Source organism: Vulpes lagopus, chromosome 17 (assembly GCF_018345385.1).
Source record: "Vulpes lagopus strain Blue_001 chromosome 17, ASM1834538v1, whole genome shotgun sequence".
Classification (NCBI taxonomy): Eukaryota; Metazoa; Chordata; class Mammalia; order Carnivora; family Canidae; genus Vulpes; species Vulpes lagopus.
Window position 1 is genome coordinate 25,247,136 of NC_054840.1, and position 22,178 is coordinate 25,269,313.

Here is a 22,178-nt window from a genome sequence, read left to right on the forward strand (position 1 = left end):
ACACCCATGTACGTACACTGTGTGTTAACAGTGTTTGAGAGGGCAAGCTTGGATGTGAAGGATGGGTAACAAAACTTTGTTTCAAGCTGTAACATCCCTTATCCAAGACAGATATCTAATGTCTGTCCCAAAAGGAACCCCGACAGAGGATAAAATGGATAAATAATATCAATCACTGTGGCTGAAAACACAACTCAAAGCACACGGCTCATCATGCAGTCTCTTCATGTTGAACCAGAGGGTCCATCCTCATTATATGGATACTCCATAATACTAGTTGATGTCTAACGATTTTTTTTCCCTTTGGTCCTCATTTTGCAGAAGCAGCTGGTTTAGCCAACAGCCTGGATTAATTAATTCTATAGATGAATTGAGGCAGGAACTAGCTCTAAATCCTTGCAGCATCCTCCCCAGGGGCCTTCTGAAAGGGCCTTCTGCTCTAGTGCTTCCCTCAGTTAAGATAGTTTGCAATTAGGAAGAAAGGATATAGAGTAGCTTATGGGTTGCTGAATGAATTGTTTGTTCATTCAAGTCGTAGATTATGCTGGGTTTGTATCACACTTTAGCAAGGAGTACTTTTATTTTCTTTGCTGCTGTAGCTCTCTGTGGAATGAAGGCAAGGTCTGGATTCGGGTCCAAAGAGCATCCAAAGAAATTACCCAAATGTTGAACTCCATTGTGGAATTGTGGGGGGTTCTGTTGGCTTAGGATGGTGGTTTTGCATCATGATGCCATTGGATGGTGTCTGTCTCCCTAGATGACACTTCTAGAGGGCAGCATTGCAGTCAGTGGAACCTTCGCTTATGTGGCCCAGCAGGCCTGGATCCTCAATGCCACTCTGAGAGACAACATCCTCTTTGGGAAGGAATTTGATGAAGAAAGGCAAGGAATGTTTGGTTTCTGTCATGCTTTCCGTCTTGGCCGTGTGAGACACAAGGCAGCCCAAGTCAGCACGCTCTCCTCCAACCATGACCCTGATGCTAAGTCTCTTTATGTCCTTCAGATACAACTCTGTGCTGAACAGCTGCTGCCTGAGGCCTGACCTGGCCATTCTTCCCAACAGTGACCTGACTGAGGTACAGACCTTCTGCCCCTGATGGACAATGTGTTTAGCAGAGAGGAAGATAGGTGGCAGGCCTGTGCCAGAGCCACCTCTTAGTAATGTATCTTAAGTGTGGGAGTGCCTACACAGGGAGTTTTGCTTTCATTGCGACTTTATATTGGAAAGCATTTGATCCTTAGGGCAGGGTTATCAATGCTACTTGTTTGAAGCATATACATTTTTTCTTTTTTTTAAGATTTTAAAAAATTATTCATGAGAGACAGAGAGAGAAAGAGAGGCAGAGACACAGGCAGAGGGAGAAGCAGGCTCCATGCAGGGAGCCTGACATGGGACTCAATCCCGGGTCTCCAGGATCACGCTCTGGGCTGAAGGCGGCACTAAACCGCTGAGCCACCTGGGCTGCCCCAAATATTTCATATGTCATGTAGATTTTTTAAATCTTTAAAAAAAAAATTTTTTTTAAGAGAGAGTGCACGAGCATGCACACACACAAAGGGGTGTGGGAAGGGACAGAGGGAGTGGGAGAGAGAGAGAATCTTAAGCAGATCCACACTCAGTGCAGAGCTCAATGCTGGGCTTGATCTCACAACCCTGAGATCATGACCTGAGCTGAAATCAGGAGTCGGATGCTTGCCTGACTAAGCCACCCAGGTGCTCCATATGTCATGCGGGTTTTAAACAACATCCCATTGTTACTTCGGAGTTAATGTTTTCTACACTATTCATTTTAAAAACCATAAGTCAAGTATGTGCTTGTTCTTCTCTGAACTTGGTTCTGTCAGCCAGCCTCCTTACCCATATACAGTCTTTAGAAGAGCCCTCTTCAATTAGAAAGGAAAAGGCCTTAGCAAAAGTCTATCTTCTTTTGGCTTTCTGCCCTGGAACAGTTTGCAGAGGTGTGTCTTTAACACTGGTTTGTGTTCTTTGGTCTGGACACTTCTTTCCCATGACGTGCCCTGAAGGTCTCTGGGGGCTGGCACTTTTTTCAGCTGATTTCAATGAAATCCTTCAAACCAGATTTGGTGAATGGTTTCATTCGTTCACTTGTTGTCAGATCTTGGTCCCCAGATCCATAGTAGACCAGCAGCAATAGTTTTGTTGGGAAGTGGTTTAGCAATGCGTTCTTAGGCCTCACCCCACAGCTACTGAATCAGAAATTCTAGGGCCAGGGCCCAGCCATCTGTTTCAACAAGCCCTGCAGGTATTCTGATACATGCTCAAATTTGAAATCTCTGAATTTGATTAATTTTTTTTTTTTAAAGACAAGTTTTTAAATTATAGAGCCAGTTACCATTTGACAATTGATTTATCCATGTGTTCATTTAGTAACTTTTATCAGATGCTTGCTGTGTGCCAGCCCCATGTGCAGGAACTGCTGGGCACTGGGAATATAAAGGAATAGGATAATGATCTGTGCCCTCAAAGAGCTTACAGTGGAAAGGATAAGATACTTGACAAAATAAGCACAAAATAAGCTGATAAAAGAGTCCCCTTTCAAAACTTAAATTAAAAAAGAAAATAAAGAGCACCCTTTCTTTTGGGCAATAGTAAAGAAGAGAGTGGGGGAGGTTTCACAGAGGATAGGATGCTGGAGCTGAGCAGGTATAGTACAGAAAAGGCATGAAGGGGCACCTGGGTGGCTCAGTGGTTGAGCATTTGCCTTCAGCTCAGGTCACGATCCCAGTGTCCTGGGATTGAGTCCCACATCGGGTTCCCCGCAGGGAGCCTGCTTCTCCCTCTACCTATGTCTCTTTGTGTCTCTCTCCCTGTGTCTCTCATGAATAAATAAATTGTTTTATAAAAGTTTACAAAATCCTTAAAAAAAAAAAAGGCATGGCAGTCGTGCAAAGGTTCATAATAGACACATAATTTAAAATGGCTTAGAGGGATCCCTGGGTGGCACAGCGGTTTGGCGCCTGCCTTTGGCCCAGGGCGCGATCCTGGAGACCCGGGATCGAATCCCACGTCAGGCTCCCGGTGCATGGAGCCTGCTTCTCCCTCTGCCTGTGTCTCTGCCTCTCTCTCTCTCTCTCTCTGTGACTATCAAAATAAATAAAAAAACTAAAAAAAAAATGGCTTAGATCCCAGGGAGTGGAAGAGAGGTTGGTTGGCCATGGAGGCTAAAAAACTGCCATGGAGCCAGATGGTAAAGGGCCTGCTTTCTATGACATGTTTGTTTAGATTTCTATTTTTAGGGCTGTTAGACTTTTTAGCAAGGGTGGGACATGGTCAGCTTTGTGTGTTGGAGAGATCTTTCTGCCCACAGAGAATGGATTGGAGTGGTATGTCCAGGGGGAGTGTAAGGCCAGAGGTAAGATGAGTAACCAGCTGTTTATGGGAGAGGAGGAGTTGTCTTCCTCTGGTCTGGCTCCCCCAGTTCCAATGTGAACCCTGGAGGATCGGAGTGGCAATTCCTCCAGGTGGGGAATTCAGTAGAAGGAGCTGGTTTGAGAGGAGCAGTGACCACGGTGATCACTGAGCATGGTACTGGACTTGAGCTGGAGGTACTCACTGTGCTTTCTGGACTCCTCTAGATTGGTGAGAGAGGAGCAAATCTGAGTGGTGGGCAGCGCCAAAGGATCAGCCTGGCCCGGGCCTTATATAGTGACCGGGACATCTACATCCTGGATGACCCCCTCAGTGCCTTAGATGCCCATGTGGGCAACCATATCTTCAACAGTGCTATCCAGAAGCACCTCAAGTCTAAGACGGTTCTGTTTGTTACCCACCAGTTACAGGTATGGGGCGGGTCCTTTCCCAGGCTGCCCACCTTGGCTTGGGAAATCAGGAACAGGGTGGTGGGCTTGATTTGAGTCCCTCTCTAGAACTCCCTAGAGGTTCCTGGAATCATCAGTGTTAATTTCCTCAGCAAATAGCCCCCAGCCCATTGTACCAATAAAGCTCACTGTACCCATGTACCAGATGGCCATCTGAATGAGAGAGCCTTGGAGCCTGTCAGCTTTTTGCATATAAATCAGTCAGTAAAAGGGCTGAGAGGAGTAGGCTGCAACTGGAGTTTGGGTATGAGATGGTTTGGAAAGCATTGTGTTAATATCTATATGCAAGTGAGAACTGTTTAAGGAAAACAAGCTCTTCTCCCTCTGGCATGCCAAGACAAGCAGCCACTTTGGAGAGCAGCTCCAGGATGTTGCCATCTGCTTTGCATATGCTGTCAAGTTTAGGGGGCTAATCCCCCACTCTGCCGCAGAAAGTCTGTAGTCATATGTACTTCTGGTTGCGGCGAAAGGATGTGAAGTTTAATGCAAGGCTCATGTGGCTCTGTCAACAGATTTCTGTCAAACACTAGAGGTGATGCTCCTTGAACCGCATCACAAGGCACAGTAAACTAAAGCAGGGGTTCTCTCACTCTTGGCACTATTGACATTTTGGGGCAGATAGCCCTTTGCTGTGGGGGGCTGTCCTGAGCATCCCTGGCCTCTATCCACTAGATGACAGCAATACCCATCCCCAGCAACCAAAAAGGTCTCCTAGAGTGCCAGATGTCCCATGGGAGGCTCAGTTGCCTCCAGATGAGAACCTCTGAAGGAGGGTGTGGGTATTCAGCGTATTTGCACAATATCAGCCACACTGTGTTGTCCCTGCCTTTGTCTCCAGTACCTGGCCGATTGTGATGAAGTGATCTTCATGAAAGAGGGCTGTATTACAGAAAGAGGCACCCATGAGGAACTGATGAATTTAAATGGTGATTATGCTACCATTTTTAATAACCTGTTGCTGGGAGAGACACCACCTGTTGAGGTAAGATTCTCATGGCATTCGTGGGCATCTCCTCTTTTCTAGCAAGGGAGACATGACCATAGTCAGATGATGGAAAGATCTCAGCTGAACCCAGTGTCTCTGTCTAATAGGCAGGGGCCCTATTTTCTGGCGACCAGGGTCCTATGTTTAGGTCACATACCGGTGCTGCTCTATGAGAGCAGGATTATGGGGCTGGTTGAGCTGGTGTCTTCTGCCACTGAGAACAAATTACTGAGGCAATGACAGGGAGAAGGATATAGGTTCAGTGTGTGCTGTTGTTTAGTCATAACCTAGCTTTGTAAACTCCGTCATTCCTGATTGAAGCATTATGACTCTCCTTTTTAAATAAACAAGTGAATAAAGAGTGGGGGAAGAGAAGTGAAATACTGCATACATTTGAAAATGATCCCTGGTGCCTTGGCTGCTAACTTGGCACTCATTAACTGACACCTACTGTGTCCCACTTACTGGATGAGACACATTATAGATGTCATCCCATTTAGTCATTTTAACAGAGCTCTGTGGTGAAGTAGGATTATCCCCCACTTTTACAAGCTGAGGAAATGGAAGATCAGAAAAGTAAGCTGCTTGCTGAAAGGGCGGCCTGACTCCACAGTGCTCCTTCTGCCTTGCTATCCTGCCTCTTGTGGCAACACAGAAAGATGACAGCTTACCAGAGCTTTACTCTAGACTCCAAGTTAGGCAAAAAATAGAGTATATTTAGGTAGAGCTAGCCAAAGAGTTTTTTTTTTTTTTTTCTTGCCAACCGCCAACCTACTCTCATTTTGAGCTCCTTATTCTGTGGTCACCTTGGATCTTAGGGGTGCACTCAAGCTAGGCTAAAAGCTACTTCTTAGCTACCAGGTCATTTTGATGTGTGCACAGGATAAAAACAGAGTATCAGGACTTCTTGGGAGCCCTATTTCAGTCTTTGGGTGTCATCTTATTTGATTTCACAAACAGTACAACTAACTGTTTGTGACCGATGTGTTTTAGGCTTCTGGGAATAACAAGCATTCTAGAGTGTCACCGGGAACTTCCATAGAGACACCTGAATCCATTTTATGACTCTCCCTATGACTCTCAGAGTACTTTGGACTCTTCAGAAGTTTTCCTCCTCACTGTAGACATGGAGGGGAAAATGAGAGGGAGAGCTCAATTCCATGACCCTAAGATCGTGACCTAAGTCAGGGAGCCCTATTTCAGTCTTTGGGTGTCATCTTATTTGATTTCACAAACAGTACAACTAACTGTTTGTGACCGATGTGTTTTAGGCTTCTGGGAATAACAAGCATTCTAGAGTGTCACCGGGAACTTCCATAGAGACACCTGAATCCATTTTATGACTCTCCCTATGACTCTCAGAGTACTTTGGACTCTTCAGAAGTTTTCCTCCTCACTGTAGACATGGAGGGGAAAATGAGAGGGAGAGCTCAATTCCATGACCCTAAGATCGTGACCTAAGTCAGATGCTCAACCGACTGCCACTGAGGCACCTCAGGCTTATAGGTTTGAGCTCTGCACTGTGTGTAGAGATCACTTAAAAGTAAAATCTTTTAAGAAGTAAATGAAGTTAAACTATAGAAGGGAATTTTCTATATAAAGATAATAAGAGGAACTTCAAAAGGAGAGCATTAAGCAGCTTCCATTATCTCAGGTTCAGTGATGAATGTTTATTAAGTCCCTTTGTGCCCTACTACAGGCAGTGCTTGGTGCTATGCCTGGTAGAGGTTACTACCACGCATCAGACATCATCTCATCCTTGAGAGACTCGCCATCTCCTAGGAAAGACCGATGCTCTATGCTTTTACAGGCAATTGTAAAACACCAGGCCACATTTGCAGCAACATGCTATAATGGAGTACTAACCAAGTGCCTGGGAGAACAGGGGAGGGGTGAGTTCTAGAGGAGTTTAAATAGCCTCAGGGAGGATATAAGATTTGAATCCTTCCAAATGAGAACAACTGTAACTGAGTTGGGACAAGAGGGGGGGGGGCATTCCAAATGAAGAACCGGTGTGGACAAAGGTCCAGAAGTGGAGAATGACAGTGTGGTGTGAGGAATGGTATGAAATCCAGTATGGCTGAAGAGTAGAAGCCACAGGAGTGGGAGAGGAACATGTGGAGTCAGGCAAGGGCCAGAATGTGGAGTTTTTTTGCAAAACCAGGCTGAGGAGTTTGAATGTATCCTGTGGGAGCAGTGGGAAATGATCAGATCTAGGATTTGATTGAGTAATGTGGAGATCAGAGATGAGAGGAATGGAAATGACCCCAGCCCTAAAACTTTGGGCAAGTTGGAATGGATGAGAACATTGGAGAGAGCAGTGTCAATGGAATAACAGGATAGGAACCCAAATCTCAAAGACTGGAGAAGTTGAGAAAGCACAAGGCGGTGGCCCTTTTAAGAGGTTTGATGTATCTTTTCTCAAGAATAGCAGCAGCTTGACAGATCATTCTCCAGTATGTCCTGTGGGCATTTTTCTGAATGGCCATACTGTAACTGGAGACACTTTTTTTTTTTTTTAATATTAGATTAATTCCAAAAAAGAAACCAGTGGTTCACAGAAGAAATCACAAGACAAGGGTCCTAAAACAGGATCAGTAAAAAAGGAGAAAGCAGTGAAGCCGGAAGAAGGTAATGACCTTTTTCAAGATTTTAGATTATCATTCAAGTTTATCAGAAAGTATGCCAAGTGGTAATTCATAATGTTTGACAGCATTGTGTGTTGTAAGTCTCTTGCCTTATATTTCTGGAATAACAAACTCTTGTATAATTTTGGGAGACCATGAGGCGCTTTCTGTTTGCTTAAACAGACCAAAGCAGTAAGAATGACCTTTAATCCTCTTCTCTACACATTGTGGGTCAGGTGTCTGTAATCATAGCTGAGTCATCTTGAGTAAGGAAAAACGGAATGATGGGTTGAGGTACACCCTTCCTCCTGTGATTGACCTCTGCTCTTTTAAAGTCAGTGCCAGTCTATGGGGCCGCCTGGCTGGCTCAGTCGGTATAGCATGCGACTCTTGATCTTAGGGTTATTCGTTCGAGCCCCACGTTGGGTGTAGAGATTACTTAAAAATAAAAATCTTAAAAATAAAATAAAACTTGGTGCTAGTCTAGGCAGAGATGCTCAGCACCAGCAATGCCTATATCTTCAAAGTCTCCCTTGTTAGAATGATACACTCATGGCTTTTTCTGATGAGGCTACAGCAGGACCAGGCTGAAGAGTTACAGCACAGGTTTTTCCCTTCTGACTTTCCCCAGCCAGAGTCCTGGCTCCGGTTTCTTAAATCCCTTATCTTATCAACTAAAAAAAAATATTGAGTTAGGAAGGCTATTTATAATACCTCTGGCATTATCATCTTTGTGAACTTTAAGTTGCCTATCAGTTTACCAGAAAGAAAGAAAAAAGAATGCAGCCCTGTTTTAAAGCTCTTTTTGTTGTGTCACCATGTCACCTCATGTTATGAATCCAGGACTTCTGAGTTTGTCGCTGCTTTGGCCCTGGGCCTGTTTTCATTTCCTTGTTCTTAAAACTGCACAGATGTTTGCTGTTAAGAGTTGACCATCCTGATTTAGCACACCCTGCCACTTTTCTTTCTTAAACCGTGTATGAGACTTTGAATTAGGTGTGATTTAAGATACCTTTACGCACACAAACACCACACAGAAGGCTGAGTCATCTGTCAGTTCCTGGCAAAGGCAGTATTAAAAACCCCAGAAAACCCTGAGGGAGCATTTGTTCTCATACAGAGCTCCTGACCTGGATACTCACAACTCTTCAGGTACTCCAGGCACGTGAGGCTTGTTCCAAGATAATTAAATGTTGCCCGTGATAGAGAGGCACTGGCATTTTGTAGGGCTGTTTCTCTGGGTTAATGCATCAGCATCAGTCACCTGACCATCCCAGGGAGCCTCCAGGAGGTACCCTCCTCAACTGATTGACACGGCCTACTGAATTTACCTCCTGAAATGCCAGCCCCATTGCCATGACCCTGGTTCTGGCTGCCATTATCTTGCACCTAGAGTGTTCCCGCTGCTTCCTTTTAAATCTGTCCTCTATGCAGAGAACTGAGTTCTCTGAGACCAACCGACTCACTCTCCTGCAGGAAGTCTTGTGGCAGCCTCCCATTTCAAAGCAGTGCTTTCTAATCTCGGTCCTGATAGGGCACACATAGAAAAATGTCATCATTTGTATGGGACACTGGGATGCATAGATGAGGCTGCTCACTGCCAGAGGTGGCTGATACTGCCAACCACAGCCTGGGAGTCTGATTTTCACATGTGTGGAGACCACCTAAGAAGTTCTTGTCTGAAGGATGAAGTTCAGATGCCTTTATCCTCTGACCACGGGCTCCTTGGTCATCCTTATCTCCTGCCACTCTTCAGGTGCACTTCATGTTCTAGCCTTGCTGAACTGGCTGGCTGTACATACTGCTGTTTTCCCACCTCTGTCTCGGGGATCACCTTTGCCCTCCCTGGTCAAACCTGCTGTGCCTTTTGAAGTTATACAGAAAGCAGAAAGTCTTCCCTGAAACAGCTCCCCCAAGGAGGTTAGGTACACCTGGATGTTCCCATGCTGCCCCGCATATATCTCTAGCATTGTATTTAGCATATTTTATTATAATTATGTGTTTTATTTTATCTGTCTGTCCTACAGAAGGGTCCTCCGCCAGATTTCAAGGGGCAGGGATGTAGTCTTAATTATCTTTACTGCTCCAGGGCCTCATCATGGGCCTGGTTCATGGTAGTGCTTAGTAGGTGTTAAATGGAAGAATATTCTAAAAAGGATGAAATAATTCTAATTTAGATCCATGTGAAACTATAGGTTTTCTTTGATTCTGCTCTTCTATAGGTACTTAGTTTTGGAAAAGTAGCCTTTTCCTGCTGAGTTCATGTGTTTTTGTTTTTGTTTTTCCTACTTAGGGCAGCTGGTACAACTGGAAGAAAAGGGGCAGGGTTCGGTGCCCTGGTCAGTGTATGGTGTCTACATCCAGGCTGCTGGGGGCCCCTTGGCATTCCTGGTCATTATCTCCCTTTTCATGCTGAATGTGGGCAGCACCGCCTTCAGCAATTGGTGGTTGAGTTACTGGATCAAGCAAGGAAGTGGGGTAAGGTTACTCATTAATGGGAAAATTATATGCCTAAGAATGTGGCTGTTTCTTTGTGTTCTCTGGCTGTTCTTAGGAAAACTGCTCTAGTTTTCAATCGAAAGAACTAATGAACAAGGATTACCTGGGATGAAAAACACAAGCCCCTAATGTAATCTCACAAGATAGTTGCTCCCTTGGGACGTTTGGGTAGCTCAGCAGTTGGGCACTGCCTTTGGCTCAGGTCGTGATCATGGGATCTGGGATCAAGTCCTGCATTGGGCTCCTGCGAAGAGCCTGCTTCTCCCTCTGCCTGTGTCTCTGTCTCTGTGTGTGTGTGTGTGTGTGTGTGTGTGTCCCTAATGAATAAACAAATGAATCTTTAAAAAAAATAGTTGCTCCCTGATGAACTCATGGAGCAGTAGGACACCTGAAGGTTGTCTGCCCTCATCCACTGGAAAAGAGAGAAGTGGGGGGCAAAGCCTGCCTTGTGTTTGCCACAACCAGCTTGCACAGTCATTATCCTGCACCTTCCTTTGAGCTGAGAATGGCCCTGAGTAGGAGTTCTTGGCTGCCCTTAGGAATCTTGCCTCACAGAGCCTTGCCTCCAAACAGAACACCACAGTGACTCAGGGGAACAAGACCTCTATGAGCAGCAGCATGAAGGACAATCCTCTCATGCAGTACTATGCCAGCATCTACGCCCTCTCCATGGCAGTCATGCTGATCCTGAAAGCCATTCGAGGAGTTGTCTTTGTCAAGGTAGGCAGTGGTGGCTTCGGGGGTGACTATGTGGTGAGGCTTCGGCATGGCCTCTCTCAGGTTATTTCTGAACAGGGGAACTCCTCTGAAGCAGGATGGCTGTAGCTGAAATGATCTGTAGCCCATTAGTCTCAGCCTTTTCTTAGTACCCACCTCTTTCTTCCATGACCCTTTGCCCCTCTCCAGCTTTGGGAGTGGATGTCCTATGGAATTGTGATCTGGATAAATAGGAACTGAGTATTCCTGAGTCCCTGAGTTTCTGTGCCCTGATCACTTTGTCCCTTGCTCCTAGGGCACACTGCGAGCCTCCTCCCGGCTCCATGACGAACTTTTCCGAAGGATCCTTCGAAGCCCTATGAAGTTTTTTGACACCACCCCCACGGGGAGGATTCTCAACAGGTTTTCCAAAGACATGGATGAAGGTATTTCTCACTGCTTCTTTTATGCTCTGGAGCACAAGCTGCAGCTTCTTGTGCTCTCTAGCCTTCTAAGTGACGCACCAGGTGTACACATCTGTCCATCTTTACACTCTTGAGAGAGTGTGGTAGTTACTGGCATCCACACCAGGAACATTTTGCTTTTGGACTTTCTCTGGGTTGCAGCTTGTACTTAGGCTAAAGACCCATCTGATTGCTTTCACCTGTTGTCTAAGTTCTTGTTTGATTTCATTTAACCTGAAAACAAGTTCAGAGGACTGAGTTTGCATAAATGCTTTGGATGGGAGAATCTGAGATTCCAAAACATGTTTACTTTGAGAGTAGTACATTGGATGTTGGACACCTACAACCTCTGGCAGGTTTTCTGGATGCTGCATGGGCTGTGCCAGCACCAGAACTTAAATACTTCTCATGGCCCATAATAATAATAATGGCACCTGATATTTATTGAGGGCTTACTGTGTAACCAGCAGTGTGCTGAATGTTCCAGATACATTATCCTAATCCTCATAGTAGCCCTATGGGATGGGTATTGTTTCACCCACTGAATACATGGGAAAGCTAATGTCTAGCAAGGTTAAATAACTTGCCCAAGATTTCACAGCTATTAGATAACAAAACTGGGAATTGAGCCCAGATCTTTTCACCCTAGAGCTAATGCTTTTAACTATCACCCTCCTGTGCTGCCTCCACAGGAGTTTGTTTCAGATGTTGATAAGCCAACAGAAAGCCATGGCTGGAGGTAACAAGGGATCAGAACCATCACTGATACACAGAACTGATGCATGATATAATCCCATTTCTGCTAAACACACACACACACACACACACACACACACACACACACAAATGGAGAAAAGATGGAAAGAAAAAAAAATCAGTGATACCAACATGTCTGGGATTTTTATGAAAATACTCCAGCCAAAAGTGGGGGAAAAAAGTGGGAATAGGAGATAGCCCAGAGGAGATGAAGAAAACCCAAAGGGGTTGGGTAGCCTAGTAAACCTAGGAGGGGGCCTGGGGGAGAAAGATCATTTAGGTTTTCTTGGAACAAGAGAAAATTAGATCAACCAGATTTCTAGATTTTTCTTTGATTTAAAAGACAACAGACATTTCAGAAAGAGAATTTGTGGAATCTCTTTGTGTTTATAAAAAAATTTTGGCCTCGTTTTTCCTATTTGTGGATCCCAACAGTCTGACATTTGTTCCTTTATGGTTTCTCCAGTGGATGTACGCCTGCCATTCCAGGCCGAAATGTTCATCCAGAATGTCATCCTGGTGTTCTTCTGTGTTGGAATGATCGCTGGAGTTTTCCCATGGTTCCTGGTGGCAGTGGGACCCCTCTTCATCCTCTTTTCAGTTCTGCACATTGTCTCCAGGTAAAGAAGTGTTCATGTCTCCCAGGGATGAAGCCAGGGTTGCTTGTCTACTGCTCTGACACAGAACTCATTCTCTCTCCAGGGTCCTGATTCGAGAGCTGAAGCGTCTGGACAATATCACACAGTCGCCTTTCCTCTCCCACATCACATCTAGCATACAGGGCCTTGCCACCATTCATGCCTACAACAAAGGGCAGGAATTTCTGCACAGGTCAGTGCTGATGGTGGCCGGAGGGCTCCAAGTGGAGTCAACATCCCAGCATTTAATAAGCCTAAGAGGCCTTTCACGGCCAGAGTTGGGGATTGGAAAGCTTGTTACCAAGAGGATTAGTGATCTAATGGTCTCTGATTAAAATTCACTCATTTGCCAGAAGTCCTTTTGAAGCAAATGAGAAGACAAAAATATAGGTTTGGAGTCTATTGGCTTTGGACTCTAAATGGCTATAATTGAAAGAGGTTTTTTTTATTTTTTTCTTTTTCTTTTTCTTTTTGGAATAGTGAGGGTCATTGACATTAGACTGGCATATTAGCTACTGAATATGATTTAGATGAGAAATTTATATACATAGACTGTCATTGTGGAGATTTGTTTTAACAAGAGATTGGAACTAACTTAAATGTTCTTCGAGGGATCCCTGGGTGGCGCAGCGGTTTGGCACCTGCCTTTGGCCCAGGGCGCGATCCTGGAGACCCGGGATCGAATCCCACATAGGGCTCCCGGTGCATGGAGCCTGCTTCTCCCTCTGCCTGTGTCTCTGCCTCTCTCTCTCTGTGACTATCATAAATAAATAAAAAAATAAAAAAATAAATAAAGGAATAAAAATTTAAAAAAATGTTCTTCGAGAGAGCTAGTTAAATAAGCTATGGTATACCCATATAGATTATTATGTGACCCTTAAAAAGAATGAGACAGGGGTGCCTGGGTGGCTCAGTTAGTTAGGCATCTAACTCTTGATTTTTGTCTCGGGTCATGATCTTGAGATCAAGCCCCGTTTCTGGCTCTGTGCTGGGCCTGGAGCTTACTTGGGATTCTCTCTTTCCATTGTCCCACCCACTTGTGCATACATTCACTCTCTAAAAAAGAAAAAAAAAAAAGTGAGTTTAGGTTAAACAATTCAAAAAAATAATCCTAACTTTAAGAGAAAAACAGTAAAATAAGCTCCAAACAGGTATATGTACATACATACATATGAATACATTGAAGTGTATTGAAAATAAATGCTGAGAGAAGATACAGCAGAATATTAACCCTGGTTTTAACTGAGTGGTGAGAATACTTCATTTTCTTTTTTTTTTTTTTTTAATTTTTATTTATTTATGATAGTCACAGAGAGAGAGAGAGAGAGAGAGGCGCAGAGACACAGGCAGAGGGAGAAGCAGGCTCCATGCGCCGGGAGCCTGACGTGGGATTCGATCCCGGGTCTCCAGGATCACGCCCTGGGCCAAAGGCAGGCGCCAAACCGCTGCGCCACCCAGGGATCCCATGAGAATACTTCATTTTCTTCTTTATTGCATTTCCTAAATTTTCTCCAAACATCTTATATGAAGAGGAAAAGTGGTTTTATCTGTCTGTGTGTCTGTCTGTCATCTGTCTCTCTTAAAGCAAAGCATTATTTGCCTGGCAAGACTTCCTGCTTGGGAGTTCTAATTATGGGCAGCCTGGGTGGCTCAGTGGTTTAGTGCCACCTTCAGCCCAGGGCATGATCCTGGAGACCCAGGATCGAGTACCACGTCGGGCTCCCTGCATGGAGTCTGCTTCTCCCTCTGCCTGTATCTCTACCTCTCTGTTTCTCTGTTTCTCGTGAATAAATAAATAAAATCTTAAAAAAAAAAGGGAGTTCTAGTTATATGTGTATGTGACACCCAAGCCTTTGGATGGGGTCTGTTCTTCTCCCTGGGACCCCTGCTGACAGTAGTGTCTTGCTCCTTCAGTGGCAAAGATTGTCCAGATCTTTTTTACTGTCATTTAATTTCTGGTTCTGTGCTCCATGGTCTTGGAAGCAAGTACCGTTTTACCCAACAGCAATGCCTCAGAAGATGTTTTCTACTTGACAATGTTCAGTCTGCAAGTTTATCTTTCCAGGTCTTAGGGCATTTCTGCAATTTGCCTATGTAGCCTGTCTCTTTGAGGAAATCACCCCGGATCTAAGATATTTTTCTAAAGCTTAACCAACCTCTTTATTTGGTCTCCTTTCCCTGTGCATTTGTTATACTTTCAACATAGATATTTTTTCCACTAATATTTTGAACATGTTTCTTTGAAACTAAGAAAACTAGAGACTAGTAAAACTAGAAAACCTCAAGTTGTCCTATGTGTGGCGCCTGGAATCCTTTGTAGTCCTTAGGTTCCCATATCCTCCTAGTGACAAACAGGAAATACTTGAAAGCGCTCCATCCGTAATTCACCAATGCTCTGACATCACCCACTCCCAGGGTACTGTGCTATTTTGTTTGCCTCTTAGGTGTTCTGTCTCCCTCACAGGTACCAGGAGCTACTGGATAACAACCAAGGTCCTTTCTTCTTGTTCACGTGTGCAATGCGGTGGCTGGCTGTGCGGCTGGACCTCATCAGCATTGCCCTGATCACCACCACCGGGCTGATGATCGTTCTCATGCACGGACAGATTCCCCCTGCCTATTCGGGTCTTGCCATCTCTTATGCTGTCCAGGTCAGTCTCCATGCCCTGGGCTGGAGCATTACCTTTGCTCGCTTGAGTCCTCTGCAAAGCACGGTAGGGGGCTCTCCCTAAGTCTTTGACTCCTAGAGCCTCTGCCCACCTGCTTTGCTAGTAACATCCTGGACTTGGCTAGGGTGGGGAGGATGGGAGACAGTACGGGTGGTATGTAGGAACAAAGGGATTTAAGCCTGTTGCACGTGTTTAAGAAATAGGTGCAAAAAAATTAAAAAACAAAAAAACAAAAACAAAAGAAATAGGTGCTATTTATTTAGAAATAAACATGATTTTGAAAATAGTTTCTTAATTATGGGTTTCTGTGTTCACCACCCTCTCATCTCTGGCCTCTTCCTGGTCTTCTAAGAAATACTATGTCTTCAATATGCTTCTTATATGCATTTTATTATCAGGCCCCTGATTTTCCCAAAACTGTTACATATGCAGACCCAGCCCCTAGGGATAGTATAAGGTCTTAAATAGCTCAGAGAATAATTGGGAACTTAAACTCTAAGTATTTTGAAGATGTTAAGGAATTATGATTAATTTTTTAGATATCATCATGGTATTGGGCAATGGTATTGTGTTTTTAAAGAGTATGTGTTAGAGGGATCCCTGGGTGGCGCAGCGATTTAGCCCCTGCCTTTGGCTCAGGACGTGATCCTGGAGACCCGGGATCGAATCCCACGTCGGGCTCCCGGTGCATACAGCCTGCTTCTCCCTCTGCCTGTGTCTCTGCCTCTCTCTCTCTCTGTGACTATCATAAATAAATTAAAAAAAATTTTTAAAAAAGAGTATGTGTTAGATGCAAGCTAAAATAAGGATAAAATGATAGGATGTCTAGGATTTGCTTTCACATACAGAGGGTGGTGTGCTATAGATAAAACAATATTGTCTATAGGTTGACAGGTTTTTAAGTACTTGGGAGTTCATTATACTGCCCTTTCTACTCTTGTTTATGTTTGACATTTTTCCATATCAGAAAGATCAAAATAAATAAGTAGCCATGAGAACCAAGAAGAGATATGTATCTTCACAGATTCCCAAAGATGTCTGTCCATGTTACACAGACTTAGTTGATTATTTGAAGGGGGAGAATATATGTTGTATGCACTGTGGTTCAGGATCCTCAGTCTGAAGCACACAGGGGTTCTGCATTCTCAGTAGTTGCTCACAGGTTGATAAATATCTCCATTTGTTGTGACAGCCAGAGCAGGTGCAGGCTTCTCTGAATGAAGCCCAGAAGTTACTCAGCTGCAGATATGTGTACTGGAAATGTAAGGATGGATGGAAAGCCTTTGGATACAGGGAAGCCAGTGCCAGCAGTACCACAATGCCACCTGCATTCACTGAGAATTGCAGTTGATTGGGGGATAATAAGCATTGTGTTGAACATTTAGAGAATGACTTGGTCTGTAAAACCAGCTGCTGCAGGTGCCCAATTCAGTTCATATATTGAACTGTCATCCTCTAGATGGGAGAGGTTTTCTAGTGGTGTCCTGACATGTGTTCATAAGGAATTCTTTCTTGGATTTTGCTTCTTGTTAACCAGTTAACGGGGCTGTTCCAGTTTACCGTCAGACTGGCATCCGAGACAGAAGCCCGCTTCACCTCAGTGGAGAGGATCAACCACTACATCAAGGTCAGGAAGCTAAAGCCTATTACTGTGGTCCGACCCTTCACAGGGTCCTTTCATCCTTTGGCTTCCTCAGGGGGCTGTGCAAGGAGGATGCTTTTTTTCTCATAAGGGAGGACCAGCACTCTCTTCAGCATGTGTGGAATGGAGAAGAGATTATCCTAAGGGTTTCTAAACGTTCTTGTGAACTGTGTCTGATTAAAGGATGTGGGTTCATCAGCTAATTTACAAAATGTCTAGAATTTTATTAGCTGAGTTAAGCTGACTACTGTAACATTTTCCTTAACATTGTTTAAAACCGTGTATTGTTTTAAATCTTATTCTACTTCATTTGTTCTTACCTGGGGCTGGCCATCTGTATTCCCTGCTGAGCTTTAGCAGAGATAGGCTTGGGCATCACTCATCTCTGGAGATTCTGATACAGTCAGTCTGGGGTGAGACCCAGGCTTCTGAAGTTTTAAAAGCTCCATAGCCAATTCTAAACTGCATTTATAGTTTAGAAACCAGTTAACTTAGTTGATACCAAAATGAACTGACTCTTCCCACACCTTGCCTTAGTGACCCCTGCAGTGTTGCTGGGGGTTGCAGCATTTTGCTGCCATGGCATGTCCTAGCTGGAACTCTGAAGGCAGTTTTCTATAGAGAGAAGCAGAGGCATGAGTACTTAAGATTCTCCAACTTAACTCAGTTCATAGGAGTTACCTATTTTGTGGATTTCCCAGAGACTTTATCATCAATTTCCAAATAATTGAATAATGAAAACATGGTTTTGAACTAGTATATTATGTTCAGCTGAGAACTGGTATATTATGTAAACTGTATTTTCCAGCAGACATGCTTCGCTGAATTGTTTTGACAATGAACCTCATTAATTGTAGGATATTTCTTAAGCTTACATATTATTATTATTTTCAGAAAGAATGGCAGATGGCTATCTAATATATCTGCTAATAGCTGTTCCTTTTATTTATCCATTGGCTTCTTTGCCCAGTGCTCATGTCTGTGGACGATATGTATATGGAGCATTTAATATTGCTGTTGGTGAGAGTCTCTTGCTGGAGAAGTCAGGGTGATGGTCAGCCATAGTAGAGTGGATCCTGCACAAACCAGTCACATTTCTGAGGAATGGCTCTCACTGCCAGTTCCTAGCCTGGATGCCACTGCCAACATGGAGCCCTTCCAGTTTGGAGTTCAAGACTTCAGGCTCCACCTGCACTCACACCCACACCCCCTACCCCTCCCAGAGCACCATAGCCATTATTGGCTTTCACTTCCCCATAAGGCTGTAAAGTCCTATGACTAGTCGCCAGAAAATTTCAAAACATTGCAAGGTGTTGGTAACAAAAACTACCCAGTTACATGAACACAGCATTTTAAAGCTGGATAGATTTTCATGATTCTTTAATCCAGTCCCCATGATGAGAAACTAAGACCTAGAGTGAAGAGGTGATAGATATACCCAGATCACACAGCAACTGGTAGCAAATTGGAATTAGGTCTTATATCTCCTGGGGTGACTGATAACATCCAAATGCCAGGATCTGATAAAATGCTCAGTAAATGGTAGTTTCCTTCCTCTGGGTTTGGGCCATTGGCTTTCAAATGGTGGAATCTTGTTTCAAGTAGAATATTTTGAAAGAATTCCGATAAAAAGTGCTGTATTTGAGGAGCTCATGGAAGACTTCATGCGCCACCCTTGACCTTCAGTTTTGTGGAGAAATTCTGTAAGATAGAAAACAATTTGAAAGCCGACTGCCCTCCCCTAGATGCTGCTTGGTGGCCACTGTAAACTGCTAAGTGTAAAGTTAGTCACTATCATACTGTCTAGTTTAGCAGTAAGAGGCACTTACTGCCGAGAGCATCTCCCATAGGAAGGGAAGAGAGCAGCAGCTGCTTCTGTGGGCTGTTGTCTGGGTTTTATTTCTCTTCAGAAGCCTTCAACTCCCACAGAATCTGGTCAGTCTGATCCAGTCACTTCTGTCTCCCCAGACTCTCTCTTTGGAAGCACCTGCCAGAATTAAGAACAAGGCTCCCTCTCCTGACTGGCCCCAGGAGGGAGAGGTGACCTTTGAGAATGCAGAGATGAGGTACCAAGAGAATCTCCCTCTGGTTCTAAAGAAAGTGTCCTTCACCATCAAACCCAAGGAGAAGATTGGCATTGTGGGGCGGACCGGATCAGGTAAGAGTATGCAGAGGTCTCTGGGGAAATGTTTGAACCTATCTGAGTTAAGTTTGGGGTCTGTGATTTGCTGTGTATTGAATATTACTCTCATTGCTTCAAAGCAGCTCTGTATTAATGGTATCTCTGAAGCCAATTTTCTCAGTGTATTCTCAACTCTGTTTTTGTAACAGTGTTTTTTTCTGATCATAAAAGTATACATTCTCAGTGCAGAAAACTTGGGAGTATATAGCAAAGTACAAAAGGAGAAAAGCACCCTATCTCCACTACCCAGAGATAATTACTGTTAATACAATGGTGGGTATCTTGTCAGGCTTTGTGTGTGTGTGTGTGTGTGTGTGTGAAGATTTTATTTATTTATTTGAGAGACAGAGCACAAGCAGGGGAAGGGGCAGAGGGAGAGGGAAAAGCAGACTCCCTCCTGAGCAGGAAGCCTGATGTGGGACTGGATCCAGGACCAGGAGATCATGACCTGAGCCGAAAGCAGCTGCCCAACCAACTGAGCCACCCAGGCGCCTCTTGTCAGGCTTTTTCTATCTACAAGTATGTTTACAAAAACGAGGTCATTTTACAAACACTGTCTCATGGTGTGCCTTTAAATCTATCAAATATTTTTCTATGTCCATTAGTGGCCTATGACATGAATTCTACACAGCATGATATAAAATTCCATTTTATATGGAATACCATATAATAATAAATACTATAATTTGTATTTAACCAGTTCCCAGGACACCTGGGTGGCTCCGTGGATGAGTGTCTGCCTTCAGCTCAGGGTGTGATCCCGAGGTCCTAGAATTGAGTCCCACATTGGGCTCCCCATAGTGAGTCTGTTTCTCCCTCTGCCTGTGTCTCTGCATCTCTCTCTGTCTCCCATGAATAAATAAATAAAATCTTAAAAAACACACACACACAAAACCAGTCCAATTGTAGGGCATTGATGTTGTTGTCAATTTTTCACTATTATGAGTAGTACTGCAGTGAATATGCTTATTTCTGTGAGGTCAAAATTCACAAAAAATTTAAGTCATCTGTGACATATTGCTAGTGTTGCCTCATATTTATCAGATGCTAATGCAGCTCTAAATAAGGAACCTGTGTTAAGACAGAAATCATTTTCTTAATCTGACATTAGTTTCAAAGAAATCTTCTCATATTACTTCTATGCCCTTTAGAATTCTAGGGTCAAGACTTGAGTAATTCATTTCTTTCCCTCTTACCTTCCTCAATTCAAAGATTGAGTCTTGTTTTCTTTTACTAACTGGTTTACTTGGTATGAGAAGTCTCCTCTGGTTCACTCCTCATCAGTTTTTGGGCTCCATGCTTCCTTGGCATCAAAACTCTTCTAGCTTTGTTTCTCTCCATTATAAAAAAGAAGAAGAAAGAAAGCCTTGTATCTTTTCTAGCCAATTTACTTTAAGGAACTTGCTAAGATGAGAAGAAAAAGCCATTTCCTGCTTTCTATTTGAAGGAGTTATTTCATGTCCAAACAATACACTGTAAGTTTTTTATGCTGGAAGGATAATGGTCAGCCAAAGAGGGTGGCTGTCCTCAAAGCTCTTCCTTTGCTTTCTCCCTCAAATTCCCTCCGCTACATTGGCTCCTGGGGGTACGCTGCTCTCCTGAAAGCTCTGACTGATATCTCCTGTGATTCCCTTTAATATGGGTAAGACAGACTGAACTATTAAGACTTTATTAAACCTGGGACACCTGGGTGGCTCCGTGGTTGAGCGTCTGCCTTTGGCTCATGGTGTGATCCTGGAGTCCCGGGATCGAGTCCTGCATTGGGCTTCCTGCATGGAGCCTGTTCTCCCTCTGCCTGTGTCTCTGCCTCTCTCTCTATGTGTGTCTCTCATGAATAAATAGATAAGGTCTTAAAAAAAAAAGACTTGATTAAACCAGGGGTGCCTGCATGGCTCACAGTCAGTTGAGCGACTGACTCTTGGTTTCAGCTCAGTTCATGATCTCAGGTTATGAGATCGAGCCCCATGTCTGCATCCAGAGCAGAGTGTGCTTGTTCCTCTACCTCTGCTCCTCCCCTCTCTCATGTGTGCACACTTTCTCTCAAATAAATAGATAAAATCTTTTTATTTTTATTTTTTTATTTTTTATTTTTTTGATAAAATCTTTTTAAAAAGACTTTATTAAATTATAAACAGTGACAGAAGAAAAATTTAAAAAAAAAGATTATAAATAGCCTGACTTACAAAGTCTAAACACTAATCCTAACAAGCTTCTTCAAAGACTCTTAGACCATGGACATGACTGTGAGGACTTCATGGCCTCTTTTACTAGCATATCCTATCTAGATCCAGAGAACTATAAAATCTTCCAGTCCAGGTGACATCTTTTGTTAAAGTGGAACAGCGTGGTCTATTTATCTGAGGACGGTTCCTTCCTTAGTTTAGATCTTAAAACAAAGCACTGCCTTGGCAGTGAGGGAGTCCCATTGCATCCCTTAAATGAGGGTAGGGGGCCACTAACCAGACCCCCCAATTCTGAATAAAGCCATTCACTTGTATGAGGAAAACTCCTCTTTAAGAGTCCTGCTGTGGGGCACCTGGGTGGCTCAGTTAAGTGCCCGATTCTTGATTTCAGCTCAGGTCATCTCAGGATCCTGGGATCCAGCTGGCATTAAGCTCTGTGCTCAGTGAGGAGTCTGCTTGGGATTCTCTCTCTCTCTTTCTCCCTCTGCCCCCACCACTCCCATCTCATGCCCTCTTTCTCTCAAATAAGTAAATCTTCAAAAATAAATAAATAAAAGATTCCTGCTGCATGGATTTGATTTCCCAGCTCATTTCTAATAGATGGTTGCAAGGATTGCTGCTTTAGAAAGGTGGACATTCCACAATAGCCAAACTGTGGAAGGAGCCTCGGTGTCCATCGAAAGATAAATGGATAAAGAAGATGTGGTTTATGTATACAATGGACTATTACTCAGCCATTAGAAACGACAAATACCCACCATTTGCTTCAACATGGATGGAACTGGAGGGTATTATGCTGAGTGAAATAAATCAATCGGAGAAGGACAAACATTATATGGTCTCATTCATTTGGGGAATATAAAAAATAGTGAAAGGGAATAAAGGGGAAAGGAGAAAAAATGAGTGGGAAATATCAGAAAGGGAGACAGAACATGAGAGACTCCTAACTCTGGGAAACGAACTAGGGCGGGTGGAAGGGGAGGTGGGCAGGGGGTGG

General features: G+C 43.8%; 1 protein-coding gene across 4 annotated transcripts in view; it reads left to right on the forward strand.

Annotated features, from left to right (window-relative positions):
- The window catches only part of ABCC5 (ATP binding cassette subfamily C member 5), a 91,303-nt gene that overhangs the window by 50,549 nt on the left and 18,576 nt on the right, over positions 1-22,178 (forward strand). For all 4 annotated transcript variants that reach the window (XM_041731495.1, XM_041731496.1, XM_041731498.1 and 1 more), the window contains 13 exons: positions 758-882; positions 1,004-1,076; positions 3,598-3,801; positions 4,679-4,822; positions 7,354-7,456; positions 9,746-9,930; positions 10,525-10,671; positions 10,964-11,093; positions 12,334-12,487; positions 12,570-12,698; positions 14,970-15,156; positions 16,712-16,801; positions 18,785-18,974. In XM_041731495.1, coding sequence (XP_041587429.1) covers positions 758-882; positions 1,004-1,076; positions 3,598-3,801; positions 4,679-4,822; positions 7,354-7,456; positions 9,746-9,930; positions 10,525-10,671; positions 10,964-11,093; positions 12,334-12,487; positions 12,570-12,698; positions 14,970-15,156; positions 16,712-16,801; positions 18,785-18,974 — 1,861 coding nt within the window. The remainder of the gene's footprint in view (positions 1-757; positions 883-1,003; positions 1,077-3,597; positions 3,802-4,678; positions 4,823-7,353; positions 7,457-9,745; positions 9,931-10,524; positions 10,672-10,963; positions 11,094-12,333; positions 12,488-12,569; positions 12,699-14,969; positions 15,157-16,711; positions 16,802-18,784; positions 18,975-22,178) is intronic.